This window comes from Lissotriton vulgaris, chromosome 5, assembly GCF_964263255.1.
Source record: "Lissotriton vulgaris chromosome 5, aLisVul1.2, whole genome shotgun sequence".
NCBI lineage: Eukaryota > Metazoa > Chordata > Amphibia > Caudata > Salamandridae > Lissotriton > Lissotriton vulgaris.
Window position 1 is genome coordinate 1,285,635,730 of NC_141693.1, and position 26,538 is coordinate 1,285,662,267.

General features: G+C 42.1%; 1 protein-coding gene across 2 annotated transcripts in view; it reads right to left on the reverse strand.

Moving 5' to 3' along the window:
* The window catches only part of PKP1 (plakophilin 1), a 187,011-nt gene that overhangs the window by 34,518 nt on the left and 125,955 nt on the right, over positions 1-26,538 (reverse strand). For both annotated transcript variants that reach the window (XM_086923160.1, XM_086923161.1), the window contains 6 exons: positions 21,697-21,844; positions 18,943-19,150; positions 17,396-17,576; positions 14,852-14,966; positions 14,349-14,513; positions 12,972-13,148 (listed from right to left, as the gene is read on the reverse strand). In XM_086923160.1, coding sequence (XP_086779286.1) covers positions 12,972-13,148; positions 14,349-14,513; positions 14,852-14,966; positions 17,396-17,576; positions 18,943-19,150; positions 21,697-21,844 — 994 coding nt within the window. The remainder of the gene's footprint in view (positions 1-12,971; positions 13,149-14,348; positions 14,514-14,851; positions 14,967-17,395; positions 17,577-18,942; positions 19,151-21,696; positions 21,845-26,538) is intronic.

The following is a 26,538-nucleotide window of genomic DNA, read 5'->3' on the forward strand; positions in this document are numbered from 1 at the left end:
TCCAACTGCCAATGAGAACTCATTGCTTGAAGTGGGCTTGCAAAAGTCCCGGAACGAGCCCTGGCACAACACCTATGAAGAGGATTTTGAAATCAGCCCACGCCTGTGAGAGTCCTGCACCGCACCAGTGAATGTGCATAGCAAAGTAGATGTACTTTACCCGACGAAAAGTTTACTATACCTAATTACAATGCAGTAGTATTGCATTGCCCAAAGACAGGAATGTGCTGCACCCATGTAGAGTGGGAAAGTTGTGAATTAAAGCAATGCACAAAGGATTGGTTTCCACAGAAACCAGATGGAGGAGGTATCCGATATCTTTGGGTCTTTGAGCCGGTGGTGCACTCCCACCCCAGGAGAGAGAGAAGATGGCGACGCACCCAGTGACTCATGCCTGTGGCTGCAGAGAGGAAATAATCTTCTGGGGAATTTCAGATCATGTTGCAAACTAACTTATCACACACAGGGGGAAAAAAAGGCAACTAGGCAAGACGACCTGGACTTAAACATACATAAAACAGTAAGAGCATGGGGGGTGGGGGGAGGAGAGAGGGGAGCGCGCGAGAGAGAGAGAGAGAGAGAGAATACAATTAATTCTCAAACAAATAACTTATAAGATGCAGCGAGAATCAGCTCGAACTTTTTTCGCAAAATAAACAGGACGAGACAGAGCAAGCGTCCTTAATAGGGTGACCAACTGGCATTGGTGCAAATTCAGGACAGGGAGTGTAAAAATTCAGGACAAAGGGTCAAAATTCAGGACACAAATTCAGGACAGGAGGTAAAAATTCAGGACAAAACTTCAGGACAATTGGATACGTTTTACAGACTCAGAGGTCGCGCAATAGTATATAAGTAAGCCCAGCCATATCCAAACATATTCAACCATTTGCAAACCTATCCATCATGTATCCTTCCATCTATCCTTTCACTCATCCATCCCTTCATCCATCCTTTATCCATCCATCCACCCTTTCACCCTAGCCATCTGTACACTCATCCATCCACTCTTCTACCCATCCATTCACTCATCCATCCAGCCATTTACCCTTTCACCCATCCAGCCATCCTATCTCTTACTCATCCATCCACCCAGTCACTCATCCTTCCACCCATCCACCCTTTCAGTCATCCATCATCCTCCCTTTCTGTCTCCATCGTCCCTTTCACTTAGCAATCTTTCCTTCCATCCATCTACCCACCCATCCATCTACTCATCCACTCATGAATCCATCCATTGACACTATCACTCATCCATCCTTTCTCTCATACATTTATCCTTTCACTCATCTATTCATCCTTTAGTCCATCTACCCTCCCTTTCACTCACTCATCCATCCTTACATCCACTCTTTCACTCATCTGTCCATCCATTCACCCTTGCACTTATCAATTAATCAATCCATCCATCATTTCACTCATCCATCCACCCACCCACTCATCCATCTTTTCACTCATCCATCCACCCTTTTACCCATCCATATACCCTTCCACTCATACATCCAGCTATTTACCTTTTCTCCCTTCCATCCTTCCACCACACACTCATCAATCCATCCATCCTCTTTTATTATCCATCTATTCAATCTTTCATTCATCCATTAACCCTTTTACTAATTCATCCAGCCATCCACCCATCCCTTCACTTACTCACTCGCCCACCTTTTCATATCATTAATTTTGAGCTGAGCCTTTTTGAGCTGCAGGAGCTATTCCTGGACTGGGACAGAAGCCACCCAGGGCAGAGTATCCACCACTAGGGCGGGGAGAGGGGGAGGGACAGGAGCCATCACTGGGGGGAGGAGGGGCCGGAGGGGGAACAGGATCCACCAGGGTGGGCACAGGGGTGGGCATGCGGTATTCTAGTATCATCTTGGTCTCTTCCAGGGTGGGGTAGGGCTCCTCACCCCCTCCTGGACAAGACAACTCTCTCTTTCCAAAATGTTAGTTTTGCCATCCCCCACTGTGATGTACAGTACTTACAGGAGATACTCCAAGAGAACTGATTTAACTGATTGTCCTCCATACTTTGTTAATCAGTGTGGGTGTGATTGTGCCATTTCTTTATTTTATTACATTAAAGACTTCATGTTTGAAGAATCGAGGTTTGTTTACAATTTAGTGACAGTAATCAAGCTCTGTGCTGTGAAGAGAACCAAGTGCTGGCTCGGTGTAATCGATGTAATGCAGTCTACTACTTTGTGTGTGCTTGGTTGGAAGGATGTTGAATTGCAGTGTGTTTGTGTTGGAAGTGTTTTGGTGTTGTGCCTAGTGACCAAAGTGATACACTTATCTTGTCACCTGTAGCATCGTCTGCATGGAAGGGTGAGAGGTAGCACACCTGAGCATCATATTTGAGTCCGATTAGATGGCTGTGGGAGTGTCAGGATAGTGTTTTGCTGGCGTGCGTGACAGTGCGTTGCACTTCTCTGTCTTGCTGGTGTGCTTATTAGCTGGGGGTCGTGCAATGAACAAGCAGTATTAATCTCTTTGCCGCCCAATCCCACCCACGATAGCCAATGAATGCTGGACACTTTTTATATTTGCAGCTTCTAGTCCGAGCTGTAATGTCCTATTTGACTTTGCTCCAAACTTTGTTATGTTGTGACACCCATAGGATGTGTGGAAACGTCCTCCTCCTTCCTCCTGTTGTAGGATGTTTGGGGCCCTGGGCAGAAAGGGAATGTCTCACACAAATTGCAGAGACATGACGCATTCGGGGCTGTTTGCATGTGAATGGATGCCCCCTGCTCCTGAAGCTGCAGCCCCTCCCTCTCAGCCACCTTCAAGCACCTCTTAACAGCTCATCAAGAGTTGGAGGTGTGAGGGGTGGGGGCTGCAGCTTCAAGAGCAGGGGCATCTATTCAGATGCAAACAGCCCTGAACGCGTCAAGTCAAGTCAAGAAGGGAGGTGAGTGGAAGCTGTGCTGGCTTTAGGGAGGTGCGACCGTGCCCGGTTAAAATTACGGACAAATGGCGTCCGTTAAAGAATCCTTCACGGACAACGGACAGACGGCCGAAATTACGGACTGTCCGTGAAATTTACGGACGGTTGGTCACCCTACCCTAGTCCTTAACGCAACAAGTACAGAGCTTAGCAGCACCAGCTTCCAACACAAATTCAACAAGTGCGTGCCTAGGCAGCACCGGGTTCCTTCACTAACACCACAGGTGCAGGGCGAGGCAGCACCGGGTATTTTTACAAACACAACAGGTGCAGGTCGAGGCAGAACCAGGCACACACACAGTAGGAGCAGATAGAACGTCCAGCCTTCTTTTTAAACATAGCACGTGCAGGGAGGAACCCAAAGCAGTGTCAGCTTTCGTCACATAGTGATACCAAACAAAACACGGCAGCAAGAGATTTCCTCTCGCACACGGACCATCATCATAAGCACCCAGGCAAGGCAGCGACAATCATGCTTGCAGAAACAGTGCAGCTCGTGCCTCAGCAGTGCAAGCTTCCGCTCACATCAGAAGAGGGAAAAGAGAGGGAAACCTCCCCTCTGGCCCAGAGCACTTGTAGGATGGTCAAGAGCCGTGCAATCCTACGGTGCGGTGCGCTCTGAGGAACAGCAGTGAAGGTTCTCCCAGATACAGAACAGGCGCAGCAGTGGGGCAGGCATCTCTTGAGTGCTGACCAGTTGCATTATGGGCAATATCAATGCAGTCCTACTTTCCACACAGAGATGGGGCAGCATTAGCACCGGAAGTCTGAGCTACCTCAAACGTAGAACAGGTGGGCAGAAACAATGCACGCTTCCCTCCAATATAGAATAAATGTACACAGAGTAGCATTCCTGCACACAGATCCGCAGGGGACGTAAAGTATGAACAATAATGGCACAATTTTCTTCACAAACACAGATGACTTACATTGGCGGTAACAGTGTAACTCTTCCTTAGACAGGCTTCACCCTCACACACACACACACATACACAACAGTTGCAGCATAGGCAGCAAGAGTTCAAATTTTCCCTTATACAGTGCTTTAAATGGAAAAAAATAAGTGCATGTACTCACCAAAAGGAGCAGTGGGCGGAGTTAAGGGAGGTGCTAAGGTGGGACAAGGGGCGGGGTTCGCTTTTTGATTTTGCCATGGTTGTATGCACAAAATCTGCATGCATTGTTAGAATGTCGGATGTATCTGTCCATTAGTTATCTCACTCATAACTATATCTATGGCACTTACTGGTAAGTGTTTATTACTACCCAAAGTAGCCTTTTTTACCATCTTTAAAATAAGAAAAGATTGAGGAAATAACAGCTAGGTTCTAAACATATGCCTTCTTGTTTACAGGCAGGTCCTTGCTGCAGGGTCATAACTCAATAAGCTATATTACAAGGATCTTAACTTTTAACCTGCAGGTAACACAAGGCTCTATGCAACAAAAACAGTAATGTTTTGATTTGTTCTGCATTCAGTCCATCAATTTTGTGTCTTTTGAGCAGTTTGTACAGCACACACTATAGGTGGTGGTTATTTATCAAGATAACCATAAAGGAAATGTGACATCATCAAATGTTATGCTGTGAAGAAAGGTGCAGCAAGATACTGTAAGGTGACCAGTAAAAGCTCAATAGTTTCTTTTGTGAGTCTGTATGTGTTTGGTATGTGTTTAATTGTATGTGTGCATGTTGTATGTGTATGTCTACAGATGGAATGTTTGTGCTGTGTGTCCGTGCTTGTGGTTTTTGCAAGTGTTTGCGTGTGCGTGCTTGGGCTTGAATCTTTGGTGCATGTACATCTGTGCAGTATGTACTCATCTATGTCTGTGCATTATCGTTTGTGTGCATGTATCCGTTACTGTGTTGTGTGTGTCACTACTGTGTTTGCCTACGGTGCTTGTCTATTTGTGAAGTGTGTGTTTTATTATTGCAACAGTGAAATCGAGCATTTGTTTAAAAAAAAAATGTTAATAAAATTGAAGGGTATCCGGAGTGTGTTCTTCCGAGTGAGCCGTGTTCATTCCTGTGACTCATTCTGAAACAGCAGCCAGAGTTCAGTGCCTTCCTCCAGCTTGTTTTCTCAACCATGTACACAAACACTTGGCACTTATCCGATATAAAGAAACACTTTTCGTAATTTCGAAAGCCGTGCCTCATCGTCCCTCTACGTGAGTGTACTCATTCTGGAAGGAGTTACTGTTACTCTAATGAGGCATTATTATACTTTACAGAAAGAACACATTTCACAACAAGATAGAGTTTTAGAATGAAGAGGAACTCTGAAAATATAGATCAAGTTGTAATGATAGTCAGTGAAGCACTTGCTTAATAAGAGCTGAAGAACGTTGCCCCATATCCCCCCCCCCACCCCACCACCCAAGGATCATACACCCAGAGCAGGCCAGCAAGGCCTGCACCCGGGAGGGGTCCGAGGCTGAGATGGGCAGGCCAGCTGGCACCTGTCCTCAGGTGCGCTCAATGTGCCACTGTTAGATAACACTCAGCGGGCATCACTCCCACAGCCATAAACCCACTTTTAAATCTGTTCTGTCCACGTAATATTCAATCCTGAACAGTGCGTCCCACCGCCACCCATTTGATTTTGCAGCCCCCTCTCAGCCCCACTGTGAAAGAACAATGGATCCAATAACCACTCTGCAGATCCCCCCTCCCTCTTATGACTTCCAAAGCAGCTCGCTGGTTCCTGGTGACAAGAGCTCCTGTGATTAATTCCCTGCAGTGCTTGTTAAAGGAGCTGCAGAGGTAGTGGAGGGATGAAGGAAGCACTGCCTGGGTTGAAGTCAGGTCCCATGAGTACCGGTACTCTCTTCGTTCTAGAAAAAGTGCCCGTACTCAAGGGGAGAAAAGGAAAAAGTGCTGGTACTCATTACTGGTGAGTACCGTCCCATTTAAAGCACTGCTTATACACCTAAAAGGTACAGTCGGAAAAGCTGTTCACTCATTTACACACTCACACCTAATCTACACACACACACACATACAAAAACATGGCAGCAGCACAGAAGTAGCATGTCAAACTAGTGTCCGACACTGAAAAGTACACAAGCTTTATGCGCATCTGAAATTCATTTGACTTCTCGTATTCCCTTTTGAGAGGAGGAGAAGACTGGATCAGGTGTGAATGGTTGCGGAGTTGAGACAAGAACATCTGGCTCTAAAACCATGTGCGACTTTGCCACGGGTCATGTAGAATGTTTCATGCTCTCCCATTTACAGGTGGCCAGGCTGTTGGAGGCACTGTGTCCATGTTACCACTCATGACTCTTTATTTCTGGTTTCCTTGGCCTGCAGGCGCTCTCCGTTTCTCCTGGCATGGACTAAATCACTCTCCACGCTTTATCTGCCACTGTCATTTTTTTGTTATTTCTGCAGAATGCAATTGCACCACTGGTTAAAAGGCTTTTTTTCTGAGTCCTCATCAACCATCCTGCCCATATGTCTCCCACATAAACACAGCCACTCCGTATGTAGAGCTTGCATGTCCTTTCATGGACGCCAAGGCCAGGGTCAGAGGTTGCTTTTTTTCTGTCATTCGATCCCTTACCCTTTCATCTCTGTCACCCTCTGCATAGATTGTCCCTCCTCAGGCCTGCATATTCGAGAGGGCATTCTGAGTGGGGATTCACTGGCTGCTGCACTTTTTGCAGGATTATGGTCCATCATGCCCTTCCACCACTTTTGACTCAGAACACTTTTTATTTCTTCAGAACACTGTCTCTTTGCAATCAGTAGAGGGGTGCAAGTAGAAGATGTAGATACGTGGATGCGACCACCCTATGGGCAGTCAGAAACATCCATCGATTGTAGCAAGGACCATAGGTGTCCGCCAAACCCCATAGAAGAGGGCCAGGAGGGAAGGTGGCCCTGCTAGGGGACCCCAAAGTCACTTTCTACCGGCCTTTTCTTGCAGGCAGACTGCCATGAAAGGGCAGGAAGAAAGCAACAACTTAATCCCGACGGCAGAGCCGAGGCTGGCTCCTCTGTCATTATGGGATTACTTTTCTGCCCGCTGCCCGAACGTGCTCCGTAAACCCATCGGAAGTGGTGTAAAATCCCCCCGCGGGGTTCCCTCCGACAGCCGTCATTGTAATTCAGCAGTCGGAGGGAAACCATCAATGTGGGGCCTACCAGCTGTCAGATGGCTTTCCTTCCATCGTGATCGGGCCCTTAGTCATTACTATTGTGCTGCAAGAAGTGATTTTCAAACCCAAGGAGTAAGGATATGTTTCATTTCTTGATACTTCCACCCAGTGAATGACTTCACTCTAAAACCTAGGGAAGGGAGGTTGTGCTGCAGGGTAATAGACTCATCTCACGAGTGAGGCACCGCTCCAAAATGTAAGACTTATAAACAACGACATGGACTCTTTTTAAGAAGTGAACCTCTCTCACAATGAGTGAGAATGTATTCTGCTCTCAGTGGAAGAGAGAGACTGTACAGCAAGGCGTAAAAGCGTGCACCCTGTGAGACAGAAGTGCACATAAAGGCGTGGTTCATTCCTCAAATGAGGCTAGTTTTGCTTCAAGGGAAAGTGCACTGAGTGAGACTGACCTAAAAAAATATGGAACTAACACCCAATTAATGAGGCTGTGCTCAAAAAGGTGTGACTAACTGCAAATTAGCTTGGCTGTACCTGTTGTCCTCTCGGTCGTTCTGTCCCTGGCACACCCGTTCTGTGCGTTCCCAACAATTGCTTGCAGATTTTCTCTGTGCTAACTTTCCATGCATCTCTGTCCTTTGAGCTCCTGTGTGGCTAAAGCAGCCTGTGCCTCTGGCATACTGCTGCTTCCAGACGAGCACCAGGAGTGGATGCAAAGAAAGGAAGCGTAATATAATTGAGCACTTCAACTGTTTCTCCAATTATAACCTAAGTTTTTTTTTAAAGTTTCGACCATATTCAGTTATTTTACAAAAAAGATGCAAAAGACTACTTTTTGGCAAATACAGCTACCTACATTTTAGGCCACAACAATAAACTCAACCTGGACTTTCTAGGAGGCATTGCCATCACATGTATGTATGCATTTCATGGTACGTTTATAAGGTGAACCTAGGTGGGTAGCAAAGCAGGACTGAAAACAGGAATAAGCCAAGATCTATAATGCAAGTTCATCTACAATGAGATAGGAAACGTGACTTATCAATCCAAACTAGTCCAGATTTTATCTGATAGATGGGATGCTGGTTTGCTGCACCCCCACTATACTCCGCTATTTATTTGTTCATTTATTTTGGGGTTTTTATAAAGTGCGCTACTACATCAGGGTAGGCTCTTGGGGATAAAAAGCAGAGAACAGGTTCTGCACCAGGAAGAATCAGGCATTAAATGATTAGAAGGTCATTCCTCAAATGAGGTCCAGGTTTTTAAAGCTTCCCTGAACTTTATTAATTAGGTATGGAATGGAATATATAAGAAAATCAGGTTCTAAAAGGTCGCATCCAGTATCCTCCATAGTAGGGGTGTGCAAAAGTGCCAAGAAAATCCATCATCTTGCGCTACATGTTAGAGCGAACTGATTCCTCACATCAATATTTGGCCCACGACACAATGAAACAAATATGCCACAAACAGCCACTTTTGTTCTCTTGCTCTAGCGCAGTTGTGGCAATTTTTTTAATGAATGGTGCAGTTCGCTGTAAATTTTTACAGCAAAGGGTGTGTAAATACACAAAGTGATGAAATGGTATAATTTTGTGCCAGCATAATATAAATTTAGCCCAGGCCTACTAAATACTCTGCCGCCCCATTTCATGTAATTAAATAAACTTTGAAAGTAGCTGTTTTCATGAATTTGAGGTTACCAACAAGAGCATATTTTTTTAACTTTATTTTATAGGAATTTGTGAGCTGCGCCATAGTAAACTGGCTGAAATAGGTTTTGGGTAACTTTATTGATAGGACAGTCCAGATTAGGCCCAGGGTACAAAATGAAGCCTAAAACTGACTCCAGATACCAAATTGGGACAAACACCAAGATGACTTAGCCAAAGGAAATGGTCCTCACGATTAATTTGCTAGTGATACGTAAGATCTCTGATTTGGAAGAGTTTAGTTTCAGGTAGCTTTTATTCATCCAGTCAAAGATTGCAGTCAGGATACAAAGCGATCATAGGCAGGGAATGCATGCCTCATCATCCTAGTTGATAAAAATTATAGGTATCATTGGCGAGTATATACACCTTTGTAAGGCATTTACTTATTTTAGCTGGAGCCTGAGCATACAAAGTAAAAAGAAAGGGGACAGAGGGACCATGGATTTTAAGTTGAGAGGCTGTACAAATATTTAGAGAAAGAGTTGGACAGTTTAGTGGTTCTAACAACGTTAAAGTAGCTTTCCTCCGAAATAGGGGAGAGGTATAGAATAGTGGTTTTATCTGACAAAAAGGGTCTCTGCAATATAATTATCAGAATTATTAATGACCTGTGTTTGCTTGAGGTACAATTTAATTGTACTGATTTTGTCTTGGAAGGAAGTAGCTAAATAATTCACAAAATTATGGGAAGTAGTAGCCTCATAACTACTTGCTCCAGGCTTAGAGAATGATTGGGTGATATCAAATAGTACTTGAGAGCTGTTTTTAGCAGAGAGGATTTTATTGGAATAAGACATTCTCTTAGCTTTCCTAACGAGGTGGTTATAGATGCTCAGCTGTCTGAAGAAGATTATTTTGCACTGGGGATTATAATTTCTGTGGCAGGCTTTTTCTGGCCTTTTTAAGGTGAGGTTCTCTTTTTTTAGCTTCTCCATAAATCAACGATTAGAAGAGAATTTCGTTTTTATGATTTTTGTTTCAATCAGCACAATTTGATCCAGGTTTTTAGCAAGGGTTTTGGTAACATTTTCTTGCATGTTATTTACATCTGACGTGCTCATGGGTTCAGAGTTTTCCCTGGCAGAAAATGTTTGAGAGACAACTACAGGAGATATTTTGTTCCCATGAAGTTTCAATTGAATAACTTTTTGAGGACTTGAAATAGTTTGATTTTTACAACTGTTGTAAGATTTTAATAAATGATGGTCTAGAAGAAAGGTAGGCGATCCTACTAAAAGACATAAAGACAAGGTCAAGTGTACGCCCTGTTCTATGGAAGGGTCCAGTCACTAACTGGGTCAGGCCCAAGGTAGACAAAAGGTGGATGGTGTAGGAGGAACTATCATTCTGCATGACACTAAAGTCTCCTAGCTCCGATACCTTTGGGAAATCTGACTTGGCATGGATAAATATTTCTTCAAGCCAAGGATGTCCACTGGTGTTCCGGGGGGATGTGTCTGTAAATTGGGATGCAGTTTATCTTGTAGTAGTTTTTAATCTCCAGTGCACAGAATAAGGTATCTGATTCTTGGAAGGAAGAGCGTGGGTGTGTAGTAATGCTCAAGAATTGTGGTAAATCTGACTAACCTGTCCACCTCTCTTTAGGATAGTGACATCTCATTAAAATATAGTTCTCAGGAACTAAGTCTTCGATAAGTTGGGTTAGAGTCAGCAGTAGACCAGGTGTCAGTAGTACGCAAGTTTACTTTTAGATTGATTAATATGTAGAGCTGGGATGAAAACTTAATTTTTAAAGATTTCCATCGAGGATAGTTTTAGTACACAACACGGGGAGAAGCATTTCAAGATGGAACTGCAATGGTTCCCCTTACCGTTTGCAGGGTCAAAGAAGGAGCTGTTTAAAATAATTTGTTCTGGGGTCTTAGAGGTAGTTTAGTGGAAACTTGTACCAGTTGTTTTAAATGCTGTGTTTACAGAAGAGGAAAACCGATTTCGAAAGTTTCCTTAGTACCACAAGACAAAATGTAAGTGCCAAAATTTTCAATTTTTTCTTTGTTTATGGTATTGTTTCTGAAACACAGACTGGTCAAAAACAGAAATAACCATAATGGGGAAAAACAGGAAAATTACACATTCCATGAACTGAATGAGACCTAGACCTCTCTAAAAAGTAAGAACACAATAATATATCTTTAAACATAACTAAGAAACATCAAAAACTCCAAGTAAACAGAAGTACACAGGCCCGTTCAGCATCCATCATTAACACCTTAGCAGCTATGGAACGTCCAGCTCCAATGCTGAATGTTCCATTGCGCAGGTGCAGTTGGAACGTCCAACGGCCGACGGCAGCACTCCTGAGGTAGTGGTGCCGTCGGCCGTTGGACTGGGCGCAGCACTTATGAGGTTAACCTTGCACACATTGAGAGCAAACCAGGAAGACATTGAAACCATGGAGAACAAGAGGCGAGAGAGTCGGAAAAGAGAAAAAACAACTACTTAAGAAACTGGACCAACGCAAAGAGAAACTAACTGGGGAGAGGTTGTGGCCTAATGGCTAAAGCTGTGGACCTCGAAGCTGGGGAGCCGGGCTCGTGTCTCGGCAGAGACGCTCAACATCCTGTGTTTGTGGGCACATCACGTAATCCCCCCGTACCCATCAAAATGAATGTGTCCCTCTGTAACACATCCGGTGATCGTGTAAAACGCTCTGATACCAGGTACATTCAGGTCGAGTTCACGCTATATAAAACTCCAAAAAATAAAAACTGTAGAATAAACACATACATTTAAAAATGTGTGGAATTCTTCAAAGCAAGCCTATTGTGTCCAGTCTGAACACAAAAGTAACTACAGAGTGCACTGCAACTCATAGACGAGAAACTGGCCGCCAAGGAAAGTGGTTTGTGCACAGACTGATTCACTGCCGGCTAATTAGTTGGGGACTGTCTCCTACCTGGTTTCTGAATGACAAGCGCGTAATGCAGAAGGCTAAAAATACAACCAAACACAAAAAAGAAGCTTACCTCATCTATTAAAAATTATTTACTGGAAGATTTAGTACCAGATAGACATTTGGATCACCACCCAGCCACAATTACAGAAAACAAAGAAGTAATCATAGCAGGGGGCATCCCTATACGCACAGATAAAAACCTTGTGGCCAGAAACACAGGTATACAAGAGAAACGTAAATATATGGCTATGACTGTAACGCATCTGTCCCTAGCGACTGCTATTTCTTATGCACAGAAAGTCACAAAATGATAAAATATCTGGATAAAAACTCTAAGAGAAATTAAGAGGGGGAAAAAAAGCGAGAAATCAGTGCCAGTAATTATCGGTGCAACAGTATTATTTAAAGAAAATGCTCGGCGACTTAGACAAGCTGCTCTAGGAGGGGAACATATATAAAATCCGGAGGGAATCTGCCTCTGCCACAATGCAAGCATTGCAAAGAGGACTTGCAGCAAACCTTAGCAATTGAAGTTGAACCCTATCCTAACATGCATTGACTCTGAGAAGAGGTTTAACCATCCCATGTCATATACAAATTGGAAGGTACCCTTTTCTTTCCAGTAAGGTGTCTGGAGACACGTACATAGTCAAAAACAGAAAAGAACCTCTTATCACATAAAATTCACTTTAAGGTGTAAAGTTAAAAAAAGCCTTCTTTATTGATACAAACATAATAACCTTCTTCATTTAAAGGAAATGCTCTAGCGCTGCACTAAGGGCATCTGGATGACTCAAAATGAAAATGACTAATGCATAGACGTGACAAGCAGATAAGAGGCTAGTGGTAAAAACAATAGAGAGTAGGAGAAAAAGTTGTAATAGAGATAATATAGACATAGGAATGTTCAGCACTATTTTGATAGATCGAGTATAACTAGAAAAATAATGTTGTTCTGTATTTGTGTGATGAAAAACAGAAATACTTTTGTTCTTACTTCCTGTCATAACATGCATGTAAAACACCCAGCACGAAGACATTAGGCTAAGCTCCATCTCAAACATACAATATTGCCATTCAGTGGTTTAATGTCTTGCACAATAAGAGCTTTTGAGAAGGTTGGGAGAGGGTTATGAGAGAACAACATGGAAGCCAGCAGCACCAGACCACCTGAACGTGTATGTAGTCTTGATTTTCAAATAAAACACAGATATACTCACAGCTTTCTCACATACTGTGGCCAATAGTGAAATAGTATTCACACTTACCATGCCTTTGCTGGCGGTGAGATTCTGCAGGGCGCCTGCAGAGGCCTCCAAGGTGGAATCTTTTTTGCTCTGCCCCAGAAGGGCCAGGTACATGCGGATGGCATTAGAGTGGAAGAGCATGTTGGCACCCCTGGGGTTGCTGTCCTCTTCAGGCAAGGGCAACTCAAAGTTGTTATTCTGTTTAGAAAGACAAGGATGATCAGATTCTGGGTTCATACAGCAGAGACATAGCAGCTGACATTCAGCCAGGGTATCCAGAGAGACACATTTTAAAGTAGGAGAATCAACAGCTCCTAGTACCAGTCAACTCAAATTCATCAGCAAAAACCAAATGACTAGGGAATGTTCACCTATCAACAGGGTTGTATCTTTGGGAATTTTTGTAAATATTTGTTGGTGGGCTATAACAAGCACAATATGAAAAGATTGAAAATACACTCTATCAAAATAAACGATGTTAAAAAAACATTTGCACACCAAATATAAAAAAGTACAATAACGAATTGCAGATTCATAATACATGTACTAGAAAGTAACAGTTCAGCCATTTTCAAGACAAGCATTTCCCAATATTTAGGACAATCCTACTAGGCTATGAAGACCGACAAAGGTGTCCAATCACAACATTAAAGGGATCAGTAGGAAATGGAAAGAAACTGGGCGTCTGCCAAAATGTGACAATGCCCTATCTACCAAATGTTGTGTACAAGACTCATGTATATGCAGGCAAAGCACTAGGTTTTCAGCAGTGGAGCTTCAGTTAGCTCAGCTGTCAAAAGCCTTTGACCAGATGCCTGTCCTTTGCATGACTATCAGTCAGAGAAGTATGTTAGAAGGTCCGACGTATTAATGTCAGTCCTTCCAAGATGCATTTGAACTATTTGGGATCATCAGGAAAAACCTGGCCGACCTGAGAAGGAGAAAACACAAATGGCACGCATGTGCTTGACCATACTCCCAGCCCATCCGGGCCACTGAGTTTTTGTTTTCCAGTAACACATACAAGCTTTATGAGTTTGTTATTGAAAACTTTGTGGAGCAAGTGAAACAGACACGGCAGCCATGCTGTAATTTTCTCTGCAAATCGAACAAAGAAAAAAAACAGAAAAGTACATCCACCACTCCTGGCATAAGACACCATTGTCTTCTTTTTTTGTGTTGTACCATCAATGGCAAAAGTTACTGGAATCATGCACTGTTTCAGTAAATGGAAAGCATAGAAACAGAAGAAATTAAGGTCAGCATATAATTGGACCTTCCAGTACTCACCCTGAATTATCTGACCCCTTTAATATTTTACACATCAGCACTGTTAATCTCCTGTTAGATGTTTTTTATTTATTAATTAATTAAATTGACAATAACCCAGTCTCTCACCTGCACTTTGTCACTCTTGTTGCTAAAGCATCCAAGGGACGTCTTGTCTGCCTCGTTTCTGGCTTGGTAGTTGTGTTGCTCTGCCATCTGGGTGTATTTGTTGGGCACCTCAGAGTCCAGGTGGTAAGACAGGTTGTGCAGAATGCAGGCACAGTTCTCCACAGACTAAACCCCACCAAAAGGGAAGGAAGGTTGATTAGATGGGAATAAGAATACTCCACTTTGACTTACAGGATAAGAAAGAAGGGGGAGGAGGTAATTTATATTACAGGGCATTTTTCACATAATCACTCAACTTCCTTGCTTTGGGCTGTACTTATGGCAGAGAAAGACTCAATGATAACCATGGAAGTGATTCAGTCAGGGTTAATTCATAAAAACGGTTTCCAAACTGAATGGAGTACATCCCCAGCCCCAGCAGTAAGTGCATCCCAGCGTCTCTGACCCTGCAAGGGACCGACCCACAGTCCCAGAGGAAAAACTGTGCATTTGTCATACTGTACCTTGTCATCAGGATTGTTGGAGTTCACAGAGGTTTGAACATAATGCATGATGGAGTCGACAAGTCCAGGGCAGTTTCGCATAGTCTGGCGTCCAGCATCAGCGGAGCTCAAATTCCTGAGAATAGGAGAGGTGGAAGGATACAGGAAAAGACCCAGGAATGATGGAGAAATGGAGTAGTTGAGGAAAGGGATGGAGTGGATTTTTCCACATTGAGATAAGAGAAATAGATGAGAAAAGAGAATTAAAGTTCATGACATTTGAGAAAGGAGGTTTGTAGTACAAATGTAAGGTTGTAAAATGCCTAATGTGTCTGATTGTCTTACATTTGATATATTTAAATACAATGTGTAACAATTTGGATTGCAGAGCTTGTGTTTAAGGCTTACGTGGATAATACTTTTGTAAACCAGTTGCACCTGGGAAGCAAATGGCACTGCATGATCGCTATTTAAGACTTGTGGCAGTATTCAATGAAGGGAATCTTTATTATTAACAATTTAATATGATATTGAATTGATTTCGGCTCCTTTAATCAGTGATCGAGTAAACCTCGTCAACCACAGACAAGTGATACCAAGTCCCATTTGGTGGGACTGGGTGCTGGGTGAAAGGGCTCCTGAGAATACATACATTGATAAAGTAAACATTTAGTTCATGAGTAGTGGCGGCATGGTCTATGATAATGCCACATCTCACGAACTCACATTTCATGTGGGCAACTAGATGGAGTTCAAACTTACAATACCACTACTTAGAACATGCACATACTTGAAATGAATTGTCCAGCTCCATTACCCAGATTATATGTTGAATTCTGTCGACACAAAATTCGTCAGGCACTTTGCTCAGTGACTCTTTGAGTCAACAACAGTTTTCGTACTACATTTTCGACTATTGGGTATTTGGAAAATCTCTTAACAGTACTCATGGAAATCACGTAAAGACAACGATTTCCATGAGTACTACTATTGCACCACAATTACTCATGCGGATTGTCCACATAACAAATAATACATAGGGGAAGTATCACGCATATTTGCATTGACATCTCAAACGCTGGGGCATATTTACAAGTCCCTTGCACCGCTGGTGCGTCACTTTGTTTGATGCACTGGGCGGCGCAGTGAGCTGCTCCATATTTACAAGGCCATTTAAGGCCACCCTGCATGGCTTTTCGTGTCCTTGTAAATACGGACCCTTTTCACGCAGCACCCTTTGCATGAAAGGGGCTTGCCATGGGTTTGCTGTGGGTGTTCCCAGGCAACACCCATGGATTCTGCCGCATTCCCAAATTTACCACGTTTGGTAAACCTGGGAATGGGTCCGAATTCTACACCTCTCCGGGGGAGACATAAGGAGGTGCAACAAGAAGAAATACTTTTATTTCTCCTTGTTTTGTTGTTTTTCTGCAGCACACATAGAAAGAGCAAAACACCTCTTGTGATTATTTTTTTGGCGGAAGGTTTGCCTTCCTGCACAAAAAACATCATCCCCACAACGCAGGAACCCTTTCACAATGGCAGCTAATTGTGCGCCAGTGCAGGGGAGAGCTCAGGGATACATCATATTGTTGTAAATATGACACATCCCTTTGCTTCGGACATAACGCAGCACAGCTTAGCCAAATGGCTTGCAGCACCATGCTGTGTTACTTCCTTGTAAATATGGCCCACGTTTCTATTTATGCCGACCAGGATAACACATTTCCTTGCAATGAAATCATTTGTCCAACATCTTATGCAAATATTTAATGTTTGGATACGTTTATATCCAATTTGCACACACAGTCGTGCTGATTCTGACAGTAATTTTAAGTGCAGAAAGTAGGTGTGAAAATCATTAGGCTAAATATGAAAGGACTTTGAGGGCGTTATTACTTCGCTAATGCCCAACCCATGCCTTATTGCTGATAATAAGGCATTCAATTATTACCATAAATAATTTCCAACTGCTAAAATGTTTCTTTAAAGATGAACAGAGAGTGCGATCCATTGTGGATTCTCGTTCTTTGTGTCTGTAGTTACACACCCTGTCGTGAGATTTAATATCAACCTGCAAAAGATTTGCCTTCACAATTTCAATTTACATGATATTATCGAATTAGGAAAATGTGGGCTCAGAATGGTAAATCGTTATTCCACTATATATACGTCCCTTGAAAATAGCATGGTAGTTGTAAATATGGATTTGATATGTGCTCTTAATGGTATTTGCTGATGTTCTGACAATTTCGCACCCTCTGTTTGTGCAAACTTCTAGATGAATGATCTTGCAAGTAGCTAGTGTATGAGTTGCTCTCATTTTTATTACAACTTAGCTCCACCTTTAGGGGTGTTTTTATTTTTCTACCATCTATGATGTACTTTTAGTCCCCCCAAACAGGGCTTCGAAATTAAAAAAATAAATAAATTCCAAAATAAAAGCTGGGCTAAAACACATACTTTAAGCTGTAACACCATTGTTGATCCAATCTGTCTGTCATTGGAGTCAACTCCATTTGCAGGTTTTGAGCTGGTGGCGGTAGCATGTGATCACCAACTCACCTTAAACAGCCAGTGGCATTGAAGAAAACTTCAGGGTCAATTTGACTTTTCTGAGACCCGCTGTTGTAGCCGTCTGACCATCCAGAGTAAGGAATAATGACACAGTTTGTTAAAACAGGAAGAGCTTCTCTTATGAGCTCCCCTTTCAGTTCATCGGTGGAGGACAAGTTCCAAAGCAGCCCTGTAGGATGAAATAGAGAGGGACGTGGTGTGGTGATTCCTTCTTTCATAAAATGATGCACCTGCACTCTTTGCATGCAAACCACAATGACAGATGTGCCTCGTTGGTCACAAGAGTTGAGAGCAACCCAAAGAGAAAGCAGGATCGGGTCACGATACGAGCTACTGCTGTCTCGGGCATCTCAAGATGGCATTCTTAGTCTCATCTGGGCTTACTAATGGACTCAATGTACTCAAATGTTCTACTCCCTAATAGAAACTTTAAAAAGCCATCCCTTGGAAGCACTCCATAGAGATAACATTACATAGTCCAGTTCTATACCACTCCATGGAGAGCACTCATCAACACCATCTATACCAATATTTGGAAAGAACCATATACAGACTTCCTCTGTCCTCCTAGCTGTAGCGTGGCATTAATGAAATAGCCACAATTCCTAATATGTATGTGAATTTAACAGCAAGGAGCATTGCTACAAGTCATGTAGTACAGACAAAAATGGGATACCCCCAATCAGATACTGCCAGAACACTACCATGTAGTTGTAAAGTGTGAGTGAGGTGCAAACTAAGAGGGATGGGAATCACCTTTCACTAGACTGATTGGCCATGCTTCATTTTATTTTTGCAGCACTGCAAGGTGCCATTGAGCATAAGCTAATGAGTGAATTTGTTTGGTAATACGTTTTCTCTGTCTAGCACACAACTACTTCAGCCTAATTGGATGCACATCAGGGAACTGATGCTAAGGTACATATAGCGAACTGCCTATAATCATGCAATCTGGTCACATGGCAAAGCTTGGATGAATTTCAAAGACGTCACATGAACCTTAGTTTACACTTTCTCAGGATCTTAAGAACTTTTTTTTAACAAAAGACATGGTGTCTGGGGATCCTTTAAATGTTACTAGGTACGACAATAATTTTGAATCCAGGGGTAATGTCTTCCACTGCTTCAAGTCAAGGAGGACTAACGAAGGTAGCCTCGCGGCAACCAGGTAAATGCTCAATGCAGAGAGTTGGAGGTAAGTTTAAAATAAAGAAGGCTGGCTAACCTTCAAAAGGAGAGGGTATGCGCATGCTTGGGGGGGCATGGTTCATGGATGAAGTTTGAAGCCAGGCACAGGAATTTGATGAGAGCTCAGTACTGCACTTTGCTTGGTTTATTGTAGAGGGTGAGGATCACCTAAGTGTGTGGGATCCTGACAAGATGTCTCTTATATTAACCAACTTTGCACAATATAGACCTATGGATGAGGTTATGGGTGCAAAATCTTTAGGGTGCCTAATCAAATAGACATCATGATCTCTTCGTCTCATGGCTGTCTCTCATACATCTGGCATTCATCACACACACCCATGTACCTGTCAACTGCTTCTGTGTTTCAGGATTCGATGACCTCTGGAGCAGGCTCACAGATTCTCTAATTCCTCCCTTCCGACTTGTTTCAATCTTGTTTGTAGTGTTCTTGAAGACTATGTTCCTGAGGGCTCCGGCCGCAGCTTGCTGGACATTCAGGTTTGTGCTTGGTAGCAGGGTGATCAGCTTATCAATCCCATTTAAATTATTTACCTGAAAGGGTTAAGATGGTAAGGGTTAAGATGATACTGTAGCTAATCGGCTGTACAGGTGTGTGAATTACCCTTTAAGAGGTGCACTGCTGCAAGGAGCCCAGTAGTTTCCTAGCAAAGGTTGGCGATAATTAAGCAGACTCGCTGAGTTCGTAGAAGTTACTTGTTCCTTTCCGGCGGCAGAACTGACCGGTCAAGAGAGAAGGGACTACAGTCTATCATGGTCCATTGATTATGTTATGAGCTGCCAAGAGTGAGAAAAGACTACCTGGGCTGTCACTTATGAAGATGAGAGTGTGTCACAAACATACTCCAGACCTCAGTGGGGGTTTACAGTGCCGCCTGATGCATCAAGCGATGAGACTGCACATGCACAAGGAGAGAATGAGTCTTTCCAGAGATAAAGGAGGAGGCAAAGGGCTGCAATGCCCTGCTCATTTGCCTAATTATCATCATCTCTTTTAGTAAAGGCATCATCCCAGAGCATATAAAAACCGATCTGATCAACCCATTTCTTAATAAAACTAAACTAAATAACACTGTAATTTCTAATTGTATTTCTTTGACACATTTACTGATGTTAAATATAATAGAAGAAAAACTTGTTGGTTCACAACTCCAATGGCATTTAGACCTTAACAACTATCTATTACTTCTCCTATTGGACTTCAGAACACAGGACCAAAGGTTTTCTAATGGGTTTCTGGGATGATGCATTTGCTGATGAGCGGACTGGCTCGCTGTTGGTGAAGCCAGGTTTATTCACTATCTTCCATATTTTGGCCTATCCTATTCCCCCTCAAACCAAAGACTTGCACAGTTGCAAGGGCTGACTCAACAGCAATTAAATGGTTTTGTACTTTTCTCTTTGATTCTTTGGGCCAATTTGCATCTCAAGGCTCCCTAGGTCTACAATGACTCCTCTTTTTTTCAATATGTACCTTATTATTATTTACCATCTTTTACAATATAGAAATAGGGGTATAGTCATATGCAAATGAATTTCAGGTGTATCTAAGATTGGCCCATGACACTTATTCTGTGGTGGAGATTCATAGAACCTAAGCAAGGTCCAGCATAGGAGCCAGTTAACTAAATTGTACTAAGAAAAAAATATTTATCTTGGGAACTAAGGGGCAATCCAATGTATTGGATCTACCCACCCCTTTAAATCTCGAACAAAACATAAGTGAGATCTCAAGGTTTAAGACTTTGAGAGCTACCCTTGAAGCAAAGTTAGCGATGAAATCCAGGCAGGGACAGTAGTAACTAACTGTGTCCACCAGTTAACCAAATTAAGGCTGATGTTGCCACTGTGATCCCCTGCCCACAAATCATTATCATCATTACCAATCAATTGTAGGCTGGATTATTGTAACAGCCTAGTATCTCAATATCTTACTACTCCAGTCTGTTTATATCCAAAGGGGCTATAGCATTATCATTCCATGGACTAGATGTCCAGACTCTCTAACAGCTGTTTTTCAACATGGCCAATATTCTAGTATGTAGGAAGCAACTAAAGACACATCTGTAGAGGAAAGTGAGTTTCCAGTACCTGCGCCAAGATACCCAAGAGCAGTGTTTTCTTTGCAAAAATTTGATGAAAAGGGCATAAGCAATACTTTGGCGGGGCTGCCATTTTTTTCAAAATACTGCAAATTTGGAAAATGTGTACATTTTATTGATTTGAATCTTCTCAGTATAATAATCTCTGACTTTCATGTCCAAGGGCAAAAGATCCGAAAATAAAAATCTCTCCAATTTAAGATAGATTCAACTAAGTAGGAATCCCTACCCGATCAACCATTCACAGAAATATAGAATGGACCATCTGAATTTACTGTTATGTAGCACATGCAGAGTAGCAATTTTACTATTAAAAAAACCTCTATTGTTTGAAACGTTGACTAAAACACTGACAGACCACTGCTAGATTGGATATCTTAACTTTGGGGCAGTGCGAGTAGGAATGATAGTGCTGTAGTGTTTGTATAACAGTAAAAATGTTGCAGTGGGGAAATATACAAGAGTGTTGCAGTGACTGTGCTAAGGAATTACCCACATTGACTGTTTAATGGATGTGGTAGTTGCATATAAGCACTAAGGATGAAGTAACAATGTAGCTAGGATAACAAAGTGGATCCGTGAACAATGTGAATGTGGGAGCCGTGCAATTTGGCAGCTGTCCGGAGATTATATTTCAAAATACTTTGTAGGAATGTAGGCCCGGTGGCAGTAGCATTTTGACAACTGTTAGTACACAGAAGTGCTGGTGCAGTAGCTGCATGTAAATGGTAGCTGAGTAGCCGATGTAGCAATAAAGTGTTAATGTGAGAGCTGCGCTGGTGTAGAGGCTGTGTGGATATGGTAGCAGACATTCATATCAACCATCAAATATGGGATGTTGGATGGCTACGGATGTGGGAGTACTGTGGCACCTGGAGTACTGTGAATGTGAGACCAGTGTGGTTGTGGTTTATATGTGGTAGTAAACTGGATGTTACACCACAATCCATATATCATATCAATCTCTGGTAGGATTACCTGGTTTTTGGCATTCTCATCTTGGAAGCAAGTGTGTTGGATGAAGTGAGCCCCTGAAGTCTGACACTTCTCGTCCCCGGAGCACAGTAATTGGACAGCCTTCTCGATAGTCATTACAGAACCATCATATTCGTCTCTGGTGTCCATCCTAAACCAAGAAAGAAAACAAGTCTGTAAGAAGCAAGGCAGGACAATCAGTGAAAAGTGTTAGCCTGTCAGCTTTGTATTGATCTGTTATCCAGCAGATGACTACAACGCAGGCCTAATAGTAGCACAGAACAAATAAAAACTATATTTAGCAAAAGACTGCATACTTTCTACTTCCCCTCTATAATATTCCATTAAATATGAAGCTGTTTCCAAAGACCCTCTCTAAGTATTTTAGACCCTACTTTATTAATCACTACCTTATACTACAGCAAGAGAATGATTCAATTGTTATTATAGGTGTTCCCAAATTGACTTGCACTCGGCTATTCCAACACCTCAAGTGACAGTGACCACAGTTGTCATGACTCCCCACATCAGTAAAAAGTACTTTATGAATGCACCTGAAAATTCTTGTTATTGTTACGTCCTTCAAATACTACAAATATATTATTCAATGTAACCTTTTAGTCGAAGAATAAAGTCTTCCACAAACAATTAAATAATCGAAGGGATCCAAGCAAATTATGAATGAGTGACAGCATCATGTAAAAATATTTACACTAAACACAGGGACCACAAGTTAAAAACATATTTCACATACTATCCGGTGGATGCATTATTACATCAAGTGTACAAAGGCAATAGACATGGCTTTTACCAATGTAACAAGTAGGTACAAGGCATGGGGAAATCAGAGCTTCTAGAGACTTGTAGAGGTACTTGTAGACCAGAATCTATTGCTAGACTTGATTATTTTTCCTTTAAGGAGAAACTTTTAAAAGTGTTTAAACAATATGCTTCATAATTGAAAATACACTTTAGTTGATGTAATTAGCAGTTACCAAAATAACGGCACAACATATGGTGCTGAGCCATTGACAGTGGTAAAGGATCATATATAAGATTCTAGTTGCCATTCAACATGTGTACTATTCATTGAATGGTGGGCTAATCACTTGAAAGACGGTGAAAGAATATTCACAGAAACAATACATTAATCAAAAACATGGAATGTGTTTGACAAGTAAATCTAGAAAATGACAATAGGTACTGCTTAATATTTTTCACACACAATATTGATAAATTGCATAATTTTAAGGTCTTCTTAATTAGTTACATATATTTCTATCTGGATTATCAACACCATTTTTTCATCATGTTGTTTAGTGGACTACAACAGATCCTTGACATAGACCAAGAAATGTAAGTAAGCATTTAACCCCAAATGCTGAGAGTCTGATCTGTCCACCACAAATGCAGAGAATTTTCAGGATATTTTCAAAGCCCAAATTCCTACTCCAAATGTTTGTGTAAATATTTTACTATACTCCTACCATCTTCTATGCATGCAACAATTATTTAATTAGGTCATGCCCTGGTAGCGTTACAGTGCTCCTTGAAGTGTTTAGGATTTTTAAGAGCAATAATTGAAAACTGAATATATACAAGACCAAAGGAATGGTGTTCAATAGAATGCTAGAAATGAGAGTTGGAAGGTAGGCAGGGCTGATATAGAACTAGACATTGAATACTGTTGACCATGTCTGCTGTTTAATACGTTGTCTGGGACTTCTAAAAGTGAAGGCAAATCAACACATTTCCAGAGCCACAGTGAATGGGTTATCTGTTTTAATAGTTGACATAACAGAATGTTGTTTGAATCACTTAGGTCCTAATTACGAGTAAGGGTGGGCGGAGCTGGTGTAGTGCCTCTATGTGGAACTCCACGGAGTTTGAGAAAAACTCAGTGGAGCTCTGCTTCGCTCCCTCCCTCCTTCCAAATGATTTAAAAAGGAAAAGAGAAGGCACTCACCTGCTTGTCTGCCACCTCCCCTGCCTGTTGTAGTGTTTTTTTAATTGAAGAAGGATGCGAGGAGCAGGGAAGAGAGTGGCCATGCAGGGGAGGCGGCAGACAAGCAGGTAAGTTCCTTCTTTTTCAGTTTCAAATCATTTGGGAGGGGGGAGAGAGCGGCTAACTCTGCTCCACCATGGAGGAGGAGTTTTGCCTACCTCCGCGTTTGCAGCGGAGCACGGAGTAGGCAAATCTCTGCAAACTCCACTGGCGGAGCAGAGTTACCCGCTCACGGTTAATTGCGAGTTCAGTGGTCCATCGGCCCGCCTAACCCATGGTGGCAGTGCAGCCACTGCCAGACCGGCGGTTGGACTGCTGTATTCCGAGTTTGGTGGTCGGACTGCAACAGGACCATCAGAACCGCTGGGGATCATGGATCCGGCGGTGGTGGTGCAGCGGTCAGAGACCGCAATATGCTAGCAATGCCGATGTGGCACCACCAAGGATATTACAAGTTGCCTCACTGCAACTCTATCCACGGTGGTGAGCCCGCCACAGAAAGGGTGGCGGTGAGGCAACTCTAGGGGGCCCTTACCTCTGTGCAGGGGGATGCATCCAGGGAGGCACATGTCGTGCCTCCCTCCATGTTTACACCTTCAGTTCCTGCACAGGAAAAAATGCATGACATGGTGCATTTCTCCCTGTGCAAGTGCGTGCTGGGGCTCTCCCACTCCTTTCAATGGCTCTCCTTTGAGCTTTTAAAAGGCACCACTGTGGGACTGCCGCAGCAGGACTGCCCGCCAGGATTAAACTCATAATCCGGCGGGCAGTGGGACTTTGGGTTTGATGACCTTGCAACGGGGCTCTGGTGTGGTAGCCCGCTGCAAGGCCGCCAATCTTGTAATCAACCCCTTAGTCTGTAAGGGCTAGGTCGTTCAATGAAAAGTACTTGATCGCCAAATTGGTTAGTCAAAAATAATTGTATCTAAGATATGTTGGACGTTTATGTTCTATAAACAATACACTACAATAGGTAGAGGGTCTCAGAGAAAAAGTTTAAAGACCTGCGCGGATGAATTCCAACAAATCAATTACATATCAAACAAATAATCTGCGGGTCTGTCGAGCTCGAAAAGCTCTAGAGCACAAACAGTACAAGCATACAACTCCAACTAGAACATAGGGGAAGTCCTATTAAGAGGATGGAATCTCATCGCGCACCGAGGTGGCATACCTCATCATCTGGGATCTCCTCTTGGTTGCAAATCCTAGTGCAGCCAAGGGCTACAAGCCTCTCACTGTGAGGGGGGAGCTCAGGGATGTTTTATTGATCAATTGATCGGATCTCATAAAATCCGTTTGATGCGAAGCATAAGGAGTATAAAGGGTGATGGTTGCAGTGCAGAGAATAGTGGTGTAACAAGTGATATAAAATTAGCTAGCAAGAGAAAAAAGAGTTTATTAGTTAACTATTGGTGTCAAGGTTAAAAACAGTCTAAATACAGTCTAAAAAATGTTGACTGCGCTGGTCTAAACAAAAGGTCTACATGTCTCCAGTCAGTATGGACTTCAGAGTGCTGGAAAATTTTTGCCATTCTCATTGCGGTGCCCTTTTTCAGGGGACTGCCGTGGGAAAGGCAAAAGGGCTGTCCGTCTGCATGAGTTGAACTCATAACCAGTTGGGCAGTCCTTGCGTGGATTTGGTGCACCCGTGCCTGTGGAGAGCCAGCGCGACTCCCCCAATATACATAATCAGGCCCTTAGTTTGTAGAAGGATAGAGTAAGTCAACAAAAATGTGACTATTTGAAAAGTTAGAAATTATCTTAAAATAAAAGACATGATTCCATTTAAAGTTTTCTTGGTTCATATATGCTAATAAGTAGGCCCAGGTATAACCTCGCCTAAATTTCAGCAATTGGGTTTTGTATTTGTGGTTATTTTTGTTTTTATTACACTTATCCAACTGTGTAATTTTTGCTCATGAGATTTTTGCAGAAAATGCCTCGTAGGAATTGGGTAACTGAATGTGTGCTGCAGGGGCATATCCTGTGCTAGCAATGTTCACAGCATGACTGTAGGAACTCTACACAAAGCACATAGAGTAGGTACACATTGAGTAGGTGACCCCTTCATGAAAGAGGGTTCTCATACAATTTTCATGCAAACAAACTCACGTATATTTTGGAAAACACTGATAATTTTTGCAAACAATTTTAAAATTGTGTGTGTAAAAAAAATATGCAAATAAAAATACCACCACCAATATAGCCAAATAATGGCAAAACACATTAGTTGTTGGCTGTGTTCCTGTTGACATTTATAAATTCAGAATGCAAAAAAAGTGCTATTTAGTTTTGAATTGGAAACCTAGCGATATAAAACGTGAAAAATATTTTTACAATGTAGATCTATATTTATCTCTTCTTCTTAATGAGGGTCTAAATGTATGTTATGTCCATACAGAATAGCTGCCTAATGTTAACATGGTCTCTCATCATTTAAAAAAATCTATATGTTGTCTTTACCTACTACCACTTTTCTATAAATTATTCTAAACTTTTGCTTCAATTTTTTAATACATACTTGTACAATTCTAGGTAAACCTACCTTTGCCCTGTGTCAGACTTTAAAAAAACTGTCCAATTGAATAAATAAATACAAAATAAGCTGGCAATGGTTTTTATGGTTTATAGAAACTGTTAATTATCTTAAAGGTAAGGGATTTACTAATAAAGGCATAATTCAAATATCTAAATTGTTTAAACCATTATTTTGTACGTTTCTCCCCAAAAATATATCATAACTAACACTGGGCAAATTTCTCATGTAATCATAGTTTCTAAAAAGTAAATTTTGTTGGTGAAATTGAAATATTTCGTCTTATAAAATGTGAACATAT